Genomic DNA, 21609 nt, shown 5'->3' on the forward strand with positions numbered 1-21609 from the left:
GGCCCAGCAGAGGTTGTATTTCCTCCACCAGCTAAGGAAGTTCAGCCTGCCATAGGCGCTGCTGATTCAGTTCTACTCAGCAGTCACTGAGTCTGTCCTCTGCACTTCAGTAACTGTCTGGTTTGGTGCAGCTACAAAATCGGATATCAGAAGACTACAAAGGACAGTTTGGACTGCTGAGAGGATTACTGGTTGCCCCCTGCCCTGCCTTCAAGAACTGTACACTTCCAGAGTGAGGAAAATTGCTGGGCCCCACTCACCCTGCCCACTACCTTTTTGAACTGTTGCCTTCTGGTCAGCACTACAGAGCACTGAGCACCAGAACCGTCAGGCAGAGGAACAGATTCTTCCCTCAGGCTATCCATCTCATGAAGAGTTAAAACTGCCCCATTGAGCAATAATTATGTGCAATACACAGCTTAGTCTATTTATATTTATCCAACATACCATACCTCTTCGCCATTACATTCCCTTGCTCAGTGGTTAAGGCTCTGGGTTACTGATCAGAAGGTTGGGGGTTCAACCCCCAGCACTGCCAAGATGCCACTGTTGGGCCCTTGAGTAAGGCCCTTGACCCTATCTGCTCCAGGGGTGCCATATTATGGCTGACCCTGCGCTCTGACCCCAGCTTAGCTGGGATATGTGAAAAAAAGAATTTCACTGTATATGTGCAAAATGTATAATGTGTGATAAATAAATAAAAATTAAAATAAAAAAATTAATTATAATAAATTATATATATATATACACACTACCAGTCAAAACTTTTGAAACACTTGACTGAAATGTTTCTCATGATCTTAAAAATCTTTTGATCTGAAGGCATATGATTAAATGTTTGAAATTAGTTTTGTAGACAAAAATATAATTGTGCCACCATATTAATTTATTTCATTATAAAACTAAAATTTAATAAATAAAAAAAAGTTTTTGAAATTGATGACTTGGACCAAATAATAAATACTGTTTAAAAAGCATCCCAGGGTGATAACTCAAGAAGTTGGTTAAGAAAATGTCAAGAGTACATGTCTGCAAATTCTAGGCAAAGGGTGACTACTTTGAAGATGCTAAAATATAACACAGTTTATTTATTTTGGATTTTGTTTAGTCACAACATAATTCCCATAGTTCCATTTATGTTATTCCATAGTTGTGATGACTTTATTATTATTCTAAAATGTGAAGAAAATAAATTATAATAAAGAATGAGTGTTTTTCAAAACTTTTGACCGGTAGTGTGTGTGTGTGTGTATATATATATATATATATATATATATATATATATATATATATATATATATATATATATATATATATATATACACAGGTGCATCTCAATAAATTAGAATGTCGTGGAAAAGTTCATTTATTTCAGTAATTCAACTCAAATTGTGAAACTCGTGTATTAAATAAATTCAGTGCACACAGACTGAAGTAGTTTAAGTCTTTGGTTTTAATTGTGATGATTTTGGCTCACATTTAACAAAAACCCATCAATTCACTATCTCAAAAAATTAGAATATGGTGACATGCCAATCAGCTAATCAACTCCTGCAAAGGTTTCCTGAGCCTTCAAAATGGTCTCTCAGATTGGTTCACTAAGCTACACAATCATGGGGAAGACTGCTGATCTGACAGTTGTCCAGAAGACAATCATTGACACCCTTCACAAGGAGGGTAAGCCACAAACATTCATTGCCAAAGAAGCTGGCTGTTCACAGAGTGCTGTATCCAAGCATGTTAACAGAAAGTTAAGTGGAAGGAAAAAGTGTGGAAGAAAAAGATGCACAACCAACCGAGATAACCACAGCCTTATGAGGATTGTCAAGCAAAATCGATTCAAGAATTTGGGTGAACTTCACAAGGAATGGACTGAGGCTGGGGTCAAGGCATCAAGAGCCACCACACACAGACGTGTCAAGGAATTTGGCTACACAACCACAGACAACATCAGATGCATCTTACCTGGGCTAAGGAGAAGAAGAACTGGACTGTTGCCCAGTGGTCCAAAGTCCTCTTTTCAGATGAGAGCAAGTTTTGTATTTCATTTGGAAACCAAGGTCCTAGAGTCTGGAGGAAGGGTGGAGAAGCTCATAGCCCAAGTTGCTTGAAGTCCAGTGTTAAGTTTCCACAGTCTGTGATGATTTGGGGTGCAATGTCATCTGCTGGTGTTGGTCCATTGTGTTTTTTGAAAACCAAAGTCACTGCACCCGTTTACCAAGAAATTTTGGAGCACTTCATACTTCCTTCTGCTGACCAGCTTTTTAAAGATGCTGATTTCATTTTCCAGCAGGATTTGGCACCTGCCTACACTGCCAAAAGCACCAAAAGTTGGTTAAATGACCATGGTGTTGGTGTGCTTGACTGGCCAGCAAACTCACCAGACCTGAACCCCATAGAGAATCTATGGGGTATTGTCAAGAGGAAAATGAGAAACAAGAGACCAAAAAATGCAGATGAGCTGAAGGCCACTGTCAAAGAAACCTGGGCTTCCATACCACCTCGGCAGTGCCACCAACTGATCCCCTCCATGCCACGCCGAATTGAGGCAGTAATTAAAGCAAAAGGAGCCCCTACCAAGTACTGAGTACATATACAGTAAATGAACATACTTTCTAGAAGGCCAACAATTCACTAAAAATGTTTTTTTTATTGGTCTTATGATGTATTCTAATTTTTTGAGATAGTGAATTGGTGGGTTTTTGTTAAATGTGAGCCAAAATCATCACAATTAAAAGAACCAAAGACTTAAACTACTTAAGTCTGTGTGCATTGAATTTATTTAATACACGAGTTTCACAATTTGAGTTGAATTACTGAAATAAATGATCTTTTCCACGACATTCTAATTTTTTGAGATGCACCTGTATATATGGGGGCAGTGGTGGCTCAGCGATTAAGGCCTTGAGCAAGGCCCTTGACCCCATCTGCTCCAGGGGCGCCTGTATATGTGCAAAATGTATAATATGTGACACAAATAAAGGCTTCTTCTTCTTCATATTGTCATATTGTGTATTTCTATATATACTTTATGTTCTGTCCACTTTTTATTTTTATTCTACTTTTTTTATTATTATTATTATCTATGTCATGTTGTTGTATTGTTTGTGCACTGGAAGCTTCTGTCACCAAGACAAATTCCTTGTATGTGTAAGCATACTTGGCAATGAAGCTCATTCTGATTCTGATTTTGAATCCAAGATTTTCAATGTGGACTTCTGAACTACAATGTATGTTCTCTTCTCACCTGTAAATGAGGTTTGGAGAGGAGGTATAAAAGCTCTGTCGTCTCTGAGAAGGCAACTACTCCATGCAGCTCCTCTGCCAACTGCAAGGCAAATTTTATCAAAGGCAAAAGACATTCAACATTCTCCACTTAATAATCTCTATACAGCATGTTTGTCACAGTCTGTCTCCCTCGTGTTCTTCAAGGACTCTTATTTTGAAGTTTTCACCTGGACTACATCTCCCATAGTTCACTGCCCTCGTTACTTCCATCTGCTCCTCATCATCCTCACCTGTATTCCATTCCCTCATTTAGTTCCTTGTGTATAAATACCCTCTTGTTTTGTTCATTCCTTTGTCAGTCCTTGAAGTGTTACATCTAGATTTATTGTTTTGTTCCACACCAGCGCTTGTTATTAAAATATTTAAAGTATCTACTCCTGCGTCTTCCACTCCACGTACCCAACGTTACAATGTTATGACAGTCTGTAAAATATAATTTAAAAAGAATTCATATGCCATCTTGGCAAGAATTAGTCCCTTTTAACCACTGACCATCTTATTTATCTTAGTTTATGCTCCAGGTATCAAGAACCAATTTGGTGCCAGTATGCTTTGGCAATGCTTGAGAGTCTGGTTCAATCTATCCAAGCCCACTTGACAATATTATGCGAGTGTTTGCATAGCAGGTCAAAAAGCCACAGTACCAGAAGCCCTGGAGAAATTGCTGTTTCTGTTGTGGCTCAGCCAAACAGAGACCAGCTAGACTGGATGCGGTTGCAAGTGACACCGGACCTGACATTAAACATACATTAAATCTCCAAAACTGAAATTTTACACTGAGCTGTGACGTAAGGAAAACACTTTCAATGGCATAATGCTCCAAAATGTCCCCCTCGTTTTCAGGCAGAGGTAAGATGGAAAGTGATATCACTTTAAACCTACTCTTTGCCTTAATGAAATATGGCATGTATAGTCACAGGCTGAAGATAACCTTCTGTTTTGAGTCTCTGCAGAACTGAGCTGATACCAGCACAAAGAAAGGGTTTATTATTTTCGCAAGATGTGTAAGGAAGAGGATTTATTAAAGCTTTTATAATAAAAGTTTTAATACTATTAAAGGGAGATAACTGTAATGAGAATGGACAGGGGCTTAAAGGGATACACAAGAAAAAAAAACTTTCTTCCGCGGAACACAAAGGCAGAATGTTTAGTCTCAGTCAGCTTTCACTTTCACTGTATGGAGAAAAAAAAAAGATACAATGAAAGTTAATGGTGACTGAGACTGTCAGTGCCTAAAATTCTGCATAACATCTCCTTATGTGTCATAGGGATGTCATACGGTTTTAAAACAACATGAGTAAATGATGGCAGAATTGTCATTTTTGGGTGAAATATCCCTTTAACTACAATATAACTGATAACATTAACATCAGATATTATGCTGTATGACTACAGTTTTAGAGTCAAGTGGAAATTTGGTCATTTTCGGGCATTGATACACAAAAAGCAATTTTGGCCCTGAATATGGAGAACATCTGCCAAACCACTATTTTCATAAAACATAAGACAATAACTGAGTGAGTGTCTGTGTAAATGCGTGTGCAGCACATCTATTTATGTGACTCAAGAGTGTTCACTAGTAAAAACTTTCAGTATGCTTTAAAAACACAACACTAAACAGACAAAAGTTCTTGCAACTGAATCCTTTTTCAGCCCTACTGGATTGTATGATCTCTCAGGTCTGGAGACAAACTCCACAAGATGCCCCAGAGGAGCACTTACCTCCTGAGCCAGGCCCTGCGCGCTATCCAGCAGTGGAGCAGGATGCAGAGCCCTGTACTTCTGCAGCCTATCATAGACCTGTGAGCAGAGAAGTGGTGTTAGACTGCAGACCGACAACCCCAAAATTCATCTAGTAGCAAAATGTGACAAATAATGTTGTTCAATACAATAAAAATTAGAAGAGTTTGTAAGTTCATTGAAATTAAATTCTGTCCATGTTGGTTTCATACTTTTAAAAAAAGCAAACATTTATAGCATTTTCTACAAAAATATTTATTGACTTTTAAAATGTCAAGTGGTGTAACCACCCAGTAAAAGGCACAACAATTATTTTACTTGCACCTTGAATACACGAGAGGGTATATGACTTCATAATTAATTTGCAAAAATGTTTTCAAAATGTTTTATTTATTTTACTTATATATTCACTGGCAGCCAAGAGTTTGGAATAATGTACAGATTTTGCTCTTATGGAAAGAAATTGGTACTTTTATTCACCAAAGTGGCATTCAGCTGATCACAATGTATAGTCAGGACATTAATAACATGAAAAATTACTATTACAATTTGAAAAAAATTTTCAGTATTTTTTAAACTACTTCAAAGAGTTCTCATCAAATAATCCTCCATGTGCAGCAATGACAGCTTTACAGATCCTTGACATTCTAGCTGTCAGTTTGTCCAGATACTCAGGTGACATTTCACCCCACACTTCCTGTATCACTTGCCATAGATGTGGCTGTCTTGTCGGGCACTTCTCACACACCTTACAGTCTAGCTGATCCCACAAAAACTCAATGGGGTTAAGATCCATAACACTCTTTTCCAATTATCTGTTATCCAATGTCTGTGTTTCTTTGCCCACTCTAACTTTTCTTTTTGTTTTTCTGTTTCAAAATTGGCTTTTTCTTTGCAATTCTTCCCATAAGGCCTGCACCCCTGAGTCTTCTCTTTACTGTTGTACATGAAACTGGTGTTGAGTGGGTATAATTCAATGAAGCTGTCAGCTGAGGACATGTGAGGTGTCTATTTCTCAAACTAGAGACTCTGATGTACTTATCCTCTTGTTTAGTTGTACATCTGGCCTTCCACATCTCTTTCTGTCCTTGTTAGAGCCAATTGTCCTTTGTCTTTGAAGACTGTAGTGTACACCTTTGTATGAACTCTTCAGTTTTTTGGCAATTTCAAGCATTTATAGCCTTCATTCCTCAAAACAATGATTGACTGACAAGTTTCTAGAGAAAGCTGTTTCTTTTTTGCCATTTTTGACCTGATATTGACCTTAAGACATGCCAGTCTATTGCATACTCTGGTAACTCAAAAGCAAACATAAAGACAATTTTAAGCTTCATTTAACGAACTGAATAGCTTTCAGCTGTGTTTGATATAATGGCAAAGTGATTTTCTAGTATCAAATTAGCAATTTAGCATGATTACTCAAGGATAAGGTGTTGGAGTGATGGCTGCTGGAAATGGGGCCTGTCTAGATTTGATCAAAAATGACTTTTTTCAAATAGTGAAGGTGCTGTTCTTTAAATCAGTAATGTCCTCACTATACTTTGTGATCAGTTGAATGCCAGTTTGGTGAATTAAAGTACCAATTTCCTTTTGAAACAGCAAAATCTGTATATTATTCCAATCTTTTGGCCACCATTGTATGTATATATATATATGTATATACACTATATATATATATATATATATATATATATATACTGTATAAAAAAATTAAGAGACCACTGCAAAATTATGAGTTTCTCTGGATTTACTATTTATACAATAGGTATGTGTTTGAGTAAAATGAACATTTTTGTTTTATTCTATAAATTACTGACAACAATTCTCCCAAATTCCAAATAAAAATATTGTCATTTAGAGCATTTATTTGCAGAAAATGACAACTGGTCAAAATAACAAAAAAAGATGCAGTGTTTTCAGACCTCGGATAATGCAAAGAAAGCAAGTTCACGTTCATTTTTAAACAACACAATACTAATGTTTTAACTTAGGAAGAGTTCAGAAATCAATATTTGGTGGAATAACCCTGATTTTCAATCACAGCTTTCATGCATCTTGGCATGCTCTCTACCAGTGTTTCACATTGCTGTTGGGTGACTTTATGCCACTCCTAGTGCAAAAATTCAAGCAGACCGGCTTTGTTTGATGGCTTGTGGCTATCCAGCTTCCTCTTGATCACATTCCATAGGTTTTCAATGGGGTTCAGGTCTGGAGACTGGGCTGGCCATGACAGGGTCTTGATCGGTGATCCTCTATCCACACCTTGATTGGCCTGGCTATGTGGCATGGAGTATTGTCCTGCTGGATAAATCAATCCTCAGAGTTGGGGAACATTGTCAGAGCAAAAGGAAGCAAGTTTTCTTCCAGGATAACCTTGTACGTGGCTTGATTCATACGTCCTTCACAAAGATGAATCTGCCTGGTTCCAGCCTTGCTGAAGCACCCCCACATCATCACCAATCCTCCACCTGGTCATCTAATGGTTAGACGGAGACTTGGAGAGGCCTTCAAGCCACAGTGTTTCGCACCCACTGTGAAATTTTGTGGAGGATTGGTGATGATCTGGGGGTGCTTCAGCAACGATGGAATCTGGCAGATTCATCTTAGAAAACTTGATTCCTTCTGCTCTGACAATGTTTCCCAAGTCTGAGGATTGGTTTTTCCAAAACCAAACAAAAATTTTCATTTTACTTAAACACATACCTATAAATAGTAAATCCAGAGAACGTCATAATTTTGCAGTGGTCTCTTATTTTTTTCCAGAGCTATATATACACTATATTGCCAAAAGTATTCGCTCATCTGCCTTTAGACGCATATGAACTTAAGTGACATCCCATTCTTAATCCATAGGGTTTAATATGACGTCAGCCCACCCTTTGCAGCTATAACAGCTTGAACTCTTCTGGGAAGGCTTTCCACAAGGTTTAGGAGTGTGTTTATGGGAATTTTTGACCATTCTTCCAGAAGTGCATTTGTGAGGTCAGACACTGATGTTGGACGAGAAGGCCTGGCTCACAGTCTTCGCTCTAATTCATCCCAAAGGTGCTCTATCGGGTTGAGGTCAGGACTCTGTGCAGGCCAGTCAAGTTCTTCCACACCAAACTCGCTCATCCATGTCTTTATGGACCTTGCTTTGTGCACTGGTGCGCAGTCATGTTGGAACAGGAAGGGGCCATCCCCAAACTGTTCCCACAAAGTTGGGAGCAGGAATTGTCCAAAATCTCTTGGTATGCTGAAGCATTCAGAGTTCCTTTCACTGGAACTAAGGGGCCAAGCCCAGCTCCTGAAAAACAACCCCACACCATAATCCCCCCTCCACCAAACTTCACAGTTGGCACAATGCAGTCAGACAAGTACCGTTCTCCTGGCAACCGCCAAACCCAGACTCGTCCATCAGATTGCCAGATGGAGAAGCGTGATTCGTCACTCCAGAGAACGCGTCTCCACAGCTCTAGAGTCCAGTGGCGGCATGCTTTACACCACTGCATCCGACGCTTTGCATTGCACTTGGTGATGTATGGCTTGGATGCAGCTGCTCGGCCATGGAAACCCATTCCATGAAGCTCTCTACGCACTGTTCTTGAGCTAATCTGAAGGCCACATGAACTTTGGAGGTCTGCAGCGATTGACTCTGCAGAAAGTTGGCGACCTCTGTGCACTATGCGCCTCAGCATCCGCTGACCCCGCTCTGTAATTTTACTTCATGGCTGAGTTGCTGTCATTCCCAATCGCTTCCACTTTGTTATAATACCACTGACAGTTGACTGTGGAATATTTAGTAGCGAGGAAATTTCATGACTGGACTTGTTGCACAGGTGGCATCCTATCACAGTACCACGCTGGAATTCACTGAGCTCCTGAGAGCGGCCCATTCTTTCACAAATGTTTGTAGAAGCAGTCTGCATGCCTAGGTGCTTCATTTTATACACCTGTGGCCATGGAAGTGATTGGAACACCTGAATTCAATTATTTGGATGGGTGAGCGAATACTTTTGGCAATATAGTGTATATATATATATATATATATAGAGAGAGAGAGAGAGAGAGAGAGAGAGAGATAAGTCACGAACCTGAACCTGAACAAAATGTGCAGTTTTTTTTTATTTGGTGGACAAAGGTTTTTCAAATTTTAATAATATTTTAAAGCAAAAATTATATAAATAAAATAAATAATAAATAAAAATAAAAATAATTACATTTATGACAAACCAAACAATAGATGCCGCTGCAGTGGTGTGGGGTGTAAAGACGGTGTGTGAATGTGTATTGTTGTCCTAGCGACCGCAGTTTGAATCCGTTTTTTGTCCGACTCTTTTTCCCAACCGATTTCCTGTTTCCACTCTTAATATTTCCTTTAATACTACTTAAAATAATAGATAATAATGAACACAAATGTTGATTTTATCACAGTGATTTAGCCACGGTGAATGTCGAGGAGTGCAAAGAAGGGTTTGATCCAGATGCGGGGTCTGTCAATCTCATTCATTCCCGCGGCCGGCATCGCTTGTGTGCAGTTTGCATCACCGTATTACTAATATTGTAGTAACCATGTTTTTTTGGCAGAAACCATAGTTTTAATGCAATTAACCATTGTGTTAGTACAGTAATATAGTGGTAATATATTAACCATGGTTAATTTTGTTGTTACTGTAAATTTACAAAAAATATGACCATGGTTACTGAAGTGAAACCAAGGTTATTCTTTCTAAGGTAAGGTAAGGGTTAAGTTTAGGGGTAGGATTAATGTAGTGTGTCTGTGGGACTCTAAATAAACATAATAAACACACTGCAGTGATGCCCATACTGTATGTTAATATTTAAATATGGGTGAAAATAGAATCTGACACTATTTACACCAGGGTACAATTAGTATCTACCATTATTTGCACCAGGGTTGGGGTGCAATAATATCTGCCACTATTTGCACTGGGGTGTAAATAGCATATACCATTATTTGCATCAGGGTGCAAATGGCATCAGCTGAAAAAATATCAAAGTGACTTGAAACTCAGGAATTTGTAACATGTTTATCACAGTAGAGATGTATTAAAGTAATTATTTTGTGTGAATTGCATTTTTTATGTATTTTTAAACAACTTAATTGATCTGGACAAAAAAAAAAAAAAAAAGAAAAGAAAAGAGAATCATCATTGACACTTCTATGTTTTATCTGACCAATATATCACTTTCACCAGGCCTGAGAATCTTTTGAGCATATAAGCCACAAGACTGTGCTAAATCATTCAAAGACATTCAAACAAAAAAAAACAAAAAATATCGAGCTTCAACAAGAAGCCATTGGCCATTGGTCCGTCCATTGGCTGGATTTGATGTACTGTGTAGGCAATGGGAAAGCTATTAAAATATTAGCCAAGAAAGATGTAATCATATTTATGGCCCTCACACAGCTTACAGTGCTCATAAAGATGAACATGTTTCATAACAGCTGTATTAAGTAAAAGAATGTTACTTTTTTTAAATGGTGAAATCACACACTAAAAACCTCCATTTGTAGGGATGTTGGTATGGAGCAAAGACCGGATACTCAAAACTGCACATAAAGTTTCTCTACACACTGGCTGTCTCTGTCTTAGAGAGCACATCCTATCCAATTATCACACCTTACATAGAAGTAGGCCAAAAAATAATCTGAATACATGAAGCTAAATAAATATATAAAATATTTATTTTCACAACATAAATCACTCGTAATTCTGTCCAATTACTGCTGCAGGGAAATATTAAAAGCCAAGTGATTTGCAAAAACTCATTTATGGACATATATTCTGAGTCAGATCACATGCTACATTTAAATCAGTTTCTTAAAGTACATTTCTTGTAAAGTTTCTTCTTGTTGGTAATTGCTTATTTTCCAACAGAAAAAGAGTCCGATATCCTTTACAGTCAGTGCCTTGGAAAAACCGAGAATGTTCTTTTCAAGCATACTTAGTATAACCCTTTAGTTGCACATTTACGTTCTGCGCTGAGATTCTGGACTCTGACATTAGCTGGAACATGCTGTACTGTGAGAAATGGAATATCAATCTAAGATATTTCAGACTCACGCTGAAATGTATTGCTCGTAAATAATTACATAGCTTGCCTCTAAAGAGACACTTGTCAATGTAACAAACACTAAACTTGGATGGGGTCACTCAGGAGTTGGGTGTTTGTATACTTGAGTGAGTATATGTCTTATGATAGTATGGTTCATTCTTAGACCACTGGGGAAACTCTAAATATTGGTAGATATTGAGTATTTAATGTAGGTATTCATAAATCTGACCAGTATTTTCTGTATCACTGACAGACATTGCTATCAAAACAATTTGCAGTTTTGTAGTCTACGCCCGATCAAATGGAAAATCTGACTGTGTCTTTGCCTTACACGACAAACTTTCAGCAAGAGCACTGAGTACTACCTAACAGCTACATGTGACTCATTGAACCAAGCACCCAGCAGTCCAGCTGAGCTCTGTTTGCGCTTTCATCGCAATCTCCCCTTCGACCTCTCCTGCCTCCCTCCCTCCCCACTTCCCCCTCTCAGTGTCGCAGACAGCATGTGCTGGATTCATTAAACCCGTCTGCCAGCAAATGATGATGCTGGGTGTGCACTCGCTGCAGTGTTTAGAGAATTCAGCTTACAACAGATTTCATCATGAACAAATGCCAGTGTGCCCATTAGTTGAGCATGAGTAAGTGAGTGAGAGTGAGTGAATGAGTGAATGTAGATATGAAAGTCTGGTTGAGTGAGTGTGAATGAATAAATTGACCTACTGAGGTAGTGATAGAAGGACAGAGTGAGGGATTAAATATGTAAGGAATAATTAACGATGGACTGTTGAATTATTGAAAAAAGAAAAAAAAATGCACACCTGAGGATGGAATGCGCCACGACGCACAGCTATCCGCTTACACCATGGTTACCACACCTTAACACATCGATCAGGGTTTTATCTCAAGACATTTGATGGTTTTCGTCCCTTAAACGCTCTTGTGAGTGGACCTACTTTCTTCCGCCATGGATTCAGCATCTTGTTTTGATACAGACCGACTGTGGAGGTCAGTGTATTAGAGTCCGTAAATAATAAACTATCAGTCCTAGACCTGCTTCATCAAGACATCAAAGACTTAAAAACCAGTCTTGAGTTCAGTCAATCACAGACACAAGCACTTCAAAAAGAAAATAATGAACCGCAAATAATAGTCAAATCCCTCACAACGAAAGTTGACAACATTACAGCCGAAAATAAACAACTGAAAGAATCCATACTAGGTGTCATGTGTATTGTGTTGATTCATGTCTTTTATTTTGAAATTCTAGTTCCTGGTTCATGTCATGTGTTTCTGTTTCCCTTGTCATGTGATTCCTGTTTTCCCTCCATGTTCTTGTGTCATGTTTTCATTGGGTTATTGTTTAATTAGCTTGTTATGAGTTCTGTTTGTTCATTGGTTTATGTTCTCCCATGTCTTGTATTTAAGCCTCATGTTTTCCATTGTGTAGTTGTGAAGTATTAAATGTGAATGTTTATAGTCAAGCCATGTTTGTAGTCAAGTCATAGTCAAGTTCATGTTTATGTTTCACGTTTCACGTTTGTAGTTAGGGTTTATTGGTTATATTTAATAAACTGCACTTGGGTTCTTCATCTCATCATCGTCTTCGTTATTGCCATCATTGTCAGCAGTTCCAGCATACGTTACACTAGGCCTACAGTACAATTTGATATTCTCAGGAATAGCAGAACAACCTCAGGATAATCCAGAACACACCATTAAAGACATCATGCTTACAGCCCTAAAACATCCTAAAGAAACTGTTGAAAGCATCACTTTTCACCACGTTCATCACCTCGGCTCCAAAAACAATACACACAATAATGCAAATCGACCAATCATTGCAAAATTTGAACACTACAAACACAAAGAACTGGTCAAGAGTAGAGGAAAGGAATTACCCAGAGAAATCCATGAGAGAAGAAAAATATTTATCCCATTGATGAAGCAGTTTAGAGAAAAAGGAAAGTGAGTGGCACTGACCGTGGTCAAACTGTACATAGACGGTCAACTCTTCAGGGACAGTAACATCAAATCATGGCTATAAAGTGTATATATATATATATATATATATATATATATATGTTGTGGCAGGGTGAGCAAGAGACAGACACAGTGGGTGTGGCGTCAAGCCTCGGAGAGGCATTTATTGGAAATAATAATAAAAATAACAAGTCCATAAAAGGGGTAATAAAGTGTCCAGGGGGGGGATAGTGTTCATAATAAAGGGGGAATCTGGCATCCTCACGGTGAGACAGGGCTCCGTGAAGGGCAGGGAAGTGTCCATAGAATGGCCCAGGCATGAGCTGGGTCCGTTGGCCACTCACGCTCCCCTCCAGGGTCCATGGCGCGAGGGGCAGAAGCGTCCTTGGCGACCTGTCTTCCCAGGCCCGCGGCAGGTGTGAGGGGAAGGCGGCCCGGCATCTAGCACATCTGCGGCGACATGAGCTGTTCACCCCCGGTGACTCATTAATGCGTCCGGGGGTCCGAGGAACGGGTCTGGCAGCGCGTCCAACTCCGAACCCTCCCAGCTCTGGTCCTGGGCGTGCGAGGATGCCAGTGTGTGCACACATGGAGATTTGAAGCCGGCTCCCCGAGGAGAGGTGCGGTCTGCGTTTTAAAGACAGCGGTGATGAAGCATTATTCCCATCAGGTGTGCTTCATTCACCCTGTCAGAATGAGGCTTATTAATTATGCACCTCTTCTCGCTCTTCTGCCCAACTCCCGTTGTGAGCCTTGCTGAAGGGCGGCCCTAAGAGGCGGGGCGAAGATGACGAACCGGACGGGCAGATCATTCTGCCACAATGTATATACAGTATATGTAAGTTATATATATATTCCCCTTTCTTACTCTGTACATGTCTTTATTTCTGTCCACAGTATGTGTTGTATTGTGAAATAAAAAAAGAAAGAGAGAAACTGAGAGATCGCGTGTGTGATTACCTTTATTTGTTGCATCTCTTGTCAGAAGTAACATTGCTTCAAAATCACCAAGATGTGAGTTTAAGCTCACTTCTCAGCAGGAGTGTGTGACTCCATTTTAGTATATAGCTTTTCCATTGTAAACCTTAAAAACTGTTCTCAACCCCACTGAGATGCAGGTGTGCGCTGATATGACGGCTCTGTTTTTCACTCACAAGTAAGTGTGTGCATAATGCGCGTGTGTGTGTGTGTGTGTGTGTGTGTGTGTGTGTACACTTGTGAGAGTATGTGTGAGAGTGAAAGAGAGGGGGAGCGTGAGGGTGCTTCCCCCAGATATTTCAGATAATATAGAAACGTCTCCGGTTACACATGTAACCTCGGTTCCCTGAGAGGAAGGGAACAAGACATTGCCTGCTATGAGGAAATACTTTTTCCTACAACCGAGTTGAAACCCTTGTATAATAACGCCAATCCTCTGATTGGCAATGGTGTATGAGCCCTGCCCCTCTAGGTGCACAGTCAGCCTATATAAGTGGGCGCTCAACCACCATTTCTTCAGAATTTTCTGACTGAGGAACAAAGGGCATACTCATACCTAGATACTCTGAAGTAGTAGTGCGGCCAGCTTTCACAATGTCTTGTTCCCTTCATCTCAGCGAACCTAGGTTACTTGTGTATCCAGATACATTCCCTTTCGATTCAGTTCACACGACATTGCTTGCTACGGGGAAACGAATCCCATCACACCGCACTACGTGACATCATGCACTTGAATAAGAATATGTATAAGATGTCACAGACCTACAGGGTGAAAACTTATAGATATTTCTTCAAGTGTATAATTCATTTATGAATAACCCCACGTGGTGAACACCAGATGGTAAATTAATCTAATCTGGGAATCCATATGAACCATATAGAAATACACAGTACAATTTTAACTTTTCACAACTGTGGTTGGAAAAGTAGGTTTTACTCTTATTGAAAGTACTTGTGACTTTAAGGGGGGTAATCCAATGACAGCCTATATACAGGTGGCTGTATTCATATATATTAGGTAACCTACCCATATAAAGGGCTTAGGTTCACCACTGAATGTAGGTCAATAAGCGCTCAAGACAGAAAGGACTTGTGAAAAGATGGATGCCAAGTCTAGGTTGTAACTCGCGAATGTGTTTTGTGAAGACCAGCCTGCTGCAAGACACACCTTTTGTCCACGCCCATAAAGACGCCATGCTCTTGACACCAATAGGGCAATTTACGCCCTGTGATTTGTAGGTGAGGGCGATCGCATCCACAATCCAGTGAGAGAGCCTTGTTTGGAAATGGACATGTCTTTAGCGCATCTTCCATAACAATTAAAGAGCTGATCCGACAGTATCGAGACTGAGACAAGACCAAGACTTTGAGGGGTTGAGACCAAGTCAAGACCAAGACCAAGGCAAGGCGAGACCGAGTCAAAACCAAGACCAGACCAGTGCGAGTCCCACACTGCATGACACACTTACGATAAAATGTGGAACATGCAAACCATAGGCATTCCTCAAATTGATCTGAAAGACCAACATTCCCATAAAAGCACCCACAGAAAACAAATGAAGATTCCTCTTCATGCACCTCTTTAATTGCCATATGTGTGTGTGTGTGTGTGTGTGTGTGTGTGTGTGTATGTGTGTGTGTGTGTATCAGTGTACCATGAGAAATATCTTGATAAAATAATCAAAAGGCATTGCAGAGGTGAATTTTATGTGTGAATTTTCCTTTGTTTTCTATGAGCAAACAAATACAAACAAACACTTAGGAGCTGAAATCAACTTAACCATCTTTATTCAACACTCCTTTTCCAAGTTTTCCCATCCACCTAAAACAATAAAACATTTTGTGCAAGTATTGCATCAGGTTTACTGGATGACTCTTCCCCTAGAAACCATCATTAAGTACAGAATATATCAAACAATTATTCAATGTCTTCACTTTTCTCTGTCTTTTCTTAAACAATATAGTAAGTTTTTTTGTTGTTTTTGAACCAACAACAAGCCTTGTATAAATGTGAGCAATTTGCTTACCACTTAGCTAAATCTAGAAAATAGAACAAAGAATGCCAAACATAAGCAAAGCCACCTATTTAAAATTTAAATTTTTTATATAAGTGGAGGTGCATTACTTGGTCTCCACTCTCTGCTGTCACATCTCTATCTCTCTCACCCAAGTGAGGGAGCGTTACCACGGTGTGTAGCGGTTATGTCGGAGCTGACATTAGCTAACGTTGATGTAACGTAACTTTCTGTACATTAGCTACATAGCTTTATGTGGCCTGTCTTGTCATTGTTTATCACCAGCAAAAACGTACCTTGGGAACAATAATTTTTCACTACATGCCCTGTCCCCTCAATCTCTAACAAAGTTAACACTGCATTAGCTACATCCCTCAATATATATTAACTAAATTAGGTAGCTTGCGCACCTGGCTAGGTGGCAAATAGCTGGAAAGCAACTGAAACTAGCGCCCTAAAAAACTGTAAATACATAGGTAGCTAATATATATAGCTAATACTCACTAAATCTCTTTGGGTGAGGGGTGAAGATGAGTTTAGGTACAAATCGGATGTGGGATATTCCACTTGATATCTCCGATCTCCGACTAAAGGCATTCCAATGCCAGATGCTCGGAAGATGACGTTAAAGGAAACAAAACTGCAATGCTCCCTTTAGCTTAGCAGGTGTTTGACTGTCACCAGAGATGTCTCCTAACAACCCAATTCATAATCAATCTGCAACACTAGCATTTGAGCTACAGGTGTACAATTATCAAAAGAGAGTATAATTTACTATGTTTTGAACACCGGCTATTCTGCTATCATTTGTTAAACAAGCTTTAATATCATGTAATGTAGGAACTTTGACTAATTTATCAATATTATTTAATAAAAGTCAATGTTTATCACTTATTTTGTACAGCTTCCTGGGTGCCGTGATGTGCATCTTGGCGAAATTTAAGATCCTACTGAATGAGTTAGAACGAGTTTAAAATTTCCGCACGACTTTCCAAGTTGTAATTACGACTTCAAGTGGTGTTCCATTGCACTTTTCCCAGTAGGAAGTTGGAAAATCCTACTTTTGGAGTTGAATGGAATGCAGCAAGAGGCAGATTGCTAATGTTAGCTAGCTAACTTTGCTAGCATCACTTACACTTAGCTTACATTTCTTTATGTTTCCTTTCTAAGTGCCGATAAAAGTTTGACGTGGTCCCAGCCGTCTCGGTAACATTGCATTACAGAATTTACATACTGCTGTGTGTTTTCTTTTGGACGCTTTTTTGCAGATGAACTCTTTTTAGTTTAGGTCAATGTTTCCCAACCTTTTTTCTGCCATGGCACACTTTTTACGATTAAAAAATCCCATAGCAGACCACTATCCCACATAACCATAGTCAATAGTTTTCCTTTTCAAGAACTTGTCCATGTTTTCTGTCTGTCTTAGTAATGTGAACTTGTAATGTTTAAAATTCGGCTATGCAAAAAACGCAAGTAATATAGGTACACTGCATAATGAGGTCAAAGGTGCCAAGAGCGCTAATTGGATAATGAAAAACTAACAAATTTGTGTCTTTTCCAATTTGTAGATTTGTTCTTGCAAATCAATTCTTGCAACGGCACAGCAAATACATTTTTAATTTTTAATGTATTAATTGATTTACTGTATTTTCCGGAAATAAAGTCGCACCTGACTATAAGTCGCACTGGGTCAAAATCGCGTTGTTGATAGAGAGAGAGAGAGAAAACATTTAGGTCACACTGACAGAGGTTGGATTCGGCAGGCACTAGGACCCTGGAGCAGCCGCCCGGCCTCCATTCACTGGTTCAGATGACAAAGGCTCTGTGAAGATTACAGTACTTCAGAATCTACACATCGAATCATGGTGTTTTTGGACTTGTTTAAAACAGGAGAATTCGCTTTTAGTAATCATATGTAACAGTTTCTCATATTCTTTTTATGTTTCATGAGAGAAACACGACAAGTAAGCCACATCTGTTCATAACATCTGTAACTTTATGCTGTGCACATATAAACAGCTTTTAGTCTTTGAGTAAAACAATACACATGTTGTATCCTATTCATTCATTTGGTTCACTGACTGAATGTTTTTACTACAAGTGTGATGATGAAGCATAATTTTGTGGGCATGAGAGTTTGTTAGAACAATAATGTTATGATGGACAAAATATTTAATATGGCTGCATAAAATACTTTGTAATGGAAAATATACTGAATTGGCAACTTTAAAACTCTTCTACTGTCTCTATGCCTTCACTAAAATACCGGAAAAAAATGGTATTTATTTATTTTAAGGAATCTGACATTTTCCATGACACACCTGACAATCTTTCATGGCACACTTGTGGGCACAGTGGTGGGAAACACTGGTTTAGGTAGCCAAATTGTATTACAAATTGTTTACAGAAGATTTGTCTGACATCTCTCAGACAGCCACAGTTTCTTCTCCTGTCTCCTGCATTCACTTTCTTGGAGTGCGTGTGAAGGGGGGCGGGGAGGGGTGACAGCCTTTAACAGTAACAAAAATTTCAAATTAGAAATGAGAATAATTAAAGTAGGAAGTTTTACATCCAATCACAGTAATGATGTTAACAAATAAATCAGACAATAAAATCCAGAGTCCTCTTTGTCTGAGACCCGAGTAAAAATGCAGTCGATTCCGAGACGAGACAGAGACCTTCAAAAAGTGGTCTCGAGACCGATCTCGAGTATTACAACACTGCTGGTGGGTGCGCTCAACATATGTGTGTAATGGCCACGCAGGGCATAACAAATGCATAGATTGCTCATTATCTGAATTAAATGGTGGGGGACAGAAGGCTTGCAAATGGACCACCAGAGCCCTGAAGGGCGCTGAAAAAACCTGGCTTTGAAAGACCTGGTCCGAACTCCATGCATGAGCTGTCAATCACCAGCGCCTGTTTGTCACCCACCCATTTAAATGAGGCCAGAGCCACCAGGAGTGTGGTCTTTAACTAAAGCACATGCAACTCGACAGATTTTTTTGACAGAACCATTTCATTGTACTCTCGGACTTTGCTGATGACAGAATGAAGGAGGTGTTCCGGGGGAAACACATATTTGCATTTCACAGGCTATTTGTGGGCCAATGTGTCCACCCCCAGCAGGGCTTGGGCATGGAATACCAGAGGGGACAGTGGGCATCTCCACGGAGGCAAATAGGTTGACTTCAGCTTTGCAGAAGAACTATCTGAGGGTGAAGTCTCCACTCCCCCGGTAACGCTCCCTGGCATGACAACAGATCCACTTTGTAATTCTGGTGGCCTGGGACATATGTCTTGCATAGGGAGAGGAGATGACGCCCGCTCCATTGGAGATGGCGTTCTCATCCTTTGTGGCGATCAGATTCTGCCCTGGTGATTTATGTATGCCACTACTGTCGTGTTGTCAGAACGAATCAGAACATGGTGAGTCATAATGTCGGAATGGAAAGCCTTCAAGGCTAGAAAGACAGCCAGTAGTTCTAGGCAGTTGATGTGTCGCACCTGTCCAGGTGCTGAAAGCCGGGCATTCATCACACCTCATCCCAACCAATGTTGGATGCGTTCGTGGTCACCATTTCATCTGAATACTTGACCCAGCATAATACCTTGCTGATAGAAGGCTGAAGCTGTCCAAGGTGCTAAAGCAGCCAGACAGTGGCGAGTTACCCTAATGCATATGCGTCCGTGGCACCAGGCTTGATGTGGGCAATTTCATTAGAGTCAATACTGGAGAGGACTCATGTAACAGATCTAACGGTATGATGGTGGATGCTGCCGCCATAAAACACAGTATTTTCTGAAAAGTTTGAACTGAGACAGACACTGAAAAATTTTCTGAACGCTCTCGCTTGTGAGGTCGGCACGCATGCTCACAGAGTCGAGTTGAACCCCTAAAAAGGAGATTTGTTGGCTGGGGGAAGTGTGCTTTTCACCCAGCTGACATTCAGACCCAGGCTTTTTAGATGGCAAAGCAATAAGTCTCTGTGTTCACTCAACAGGGCCTTTGATTGGGCTAGTAGCAGCCAATCGTCGAGGTAATTAGACACACGCACACCATTCAATTTCATTGGGATGAGCGCCGCATCAAAACATTTCATGAACACGCGGGGAGCCAGAGTCAGACGAAAGGAAAGACTCTCAATTGATAAGCAGTTCCCTCGAAAGCAAATCTCAAAAAACGCCTGTGACGCATCCTTAAGGTCGATTGACGCTAACCAGTGCTGTGGACGGACATGCGAGAAGATCTGTTTCTGAGATAATGTTTTGAATGGGCACTTTGCGAGCGCATGATTCAAGCACCTCAGATCTAGAATGGGCCAGAGACCGCCGTCTTTCTTTGGAATGAGAAAATAACGGATGTAAACCCCATTGCGGCGTCGCAGTCTGGGACAGTCTCTATTGTGTGGAGATTGTGCATTTTTGCACGTAATACCGGTGAATCCTGTAGTGGGACCACAGATGGCACAACGCCATTGAAGCGAGGTGGCCGCTGTACAAACTGAATCGTATAGCCATGTTCTAATGTTTTTAGCACCCAATTTGAGACGCCCGCAAGGGCTCACCACATGTCCACGCAGCGAGAAAACTTTTTGTGAGAACATTGTTTATGTGGAAACCATCACACAGAAACAACATATATGCAATCGCTCAGCAAACTCCGGCAGGGAGGCCGTGTAAACGCGCACTCATCTCGAGCAGGTGCAGCACGAGCAGACACAACAAGCGCTTTCTCTATTGCGTGAGAACATTGCTTATGTGAACACAAGACACAAAAAACAAGTTTTTCTACCATCCCGGCATACCCAGCAAGGATGAGTAGCGTGCAAATGTGCGCGTAACGGGCAGCAAGTGCATTTCTGTTTCTTATGAGAACACAACACAGAAATACGTTTGTCTAACATCCTGGCATTCCTAGTGAGGATGAGTAATGTGCGAATGTGCGCATCATGAGCAGTGAGCACATTTCTGTTTCTTTGTGAGAACACAAAGCAGAAACACATTTGTCTATCATCCCGGCATACTCGGCGGGGATGAACAGTGTGCGAATGCGCGCATCATGTGCAGCATGTGCATTTCTGTTTCTTGTGAGAGCACAACATAGAAACATATTTGTCTACCATCCCGGCATACTCGGCGGGGATAAGCAGTGTGTAACTGTATGTGTTTCGCATCACATTCATGACTTAATCAAGGCACGTATCAGCTTGAGTCGACGGCTGGTTTGAACCACAGTCCTCTGACTCTAAGGCCAACACTTATAAGGCGAGTTAGAACGCAAGCGGATCTATATTTCTGGCTCGGCTGGAGGTGACCACTGTAAACCAAGTTCTTCAACCGCCCGCAAGAGGACATGAATCAGCTCTATATCAGTGAAATGCACATGCTCCTCACCCTCACTGGGGGAAGCAATGGCAATATCCTCCGTGGACCAGTCGCTCATATTTGATGCTGTGAGGGACACAGCGTCATCCCTATTGTCAGAACTGCCAAACCTGATGAGGATGACCGCTTTAACAGAGGGCCGGAGCTCATCACACACATA

The 21609-nt window shown here is 40.3% G+C and overlaps 1 protein-coding gene across 1 annotated transcript in view; it reads right to left on the reverse strand.

The window, feature by feature from the left end:
- LOC127441480 (MAGUK p55 subfamily member 7-like) overlaps positions 1-21609 on the reverse strand; it is a 152844-nt gene that overhangs the window by 121146 nt on the left and 10089 nt on the right. The window contains exons 5-6 of the mRNA XM_051698974.1: positions 5011-5088; positions 3248-3328 (exon numbers count right to left, since the gene is read on the reverse strand). Of these exons, the coding sequence (XP_051554934.1) occupies positions 3248-3328; positions 5011-5088 (159 nt within the window). The remainder of the gene's footprint in view (positions 1-3247; positions 3329-5010; positions 5089-21609) is intronic.

The sequence above is a fragment of the Myxocyprinus asiaticus genome, chromosome 5, assembly GCF_019703515.2.
Source record: "Myxocyprinus asiaticus isolate MX2 ecotype Aquarium Trade chromosome 5, UBuf_Myxa_2, whole genome shotgun sequence".
NCBI lineage: Eukaryota > Metazoa > Chordata > Actinopteri > Cypriniformes > Catostomidae > Myxocyprinus > Myxocyprinus asiaticus.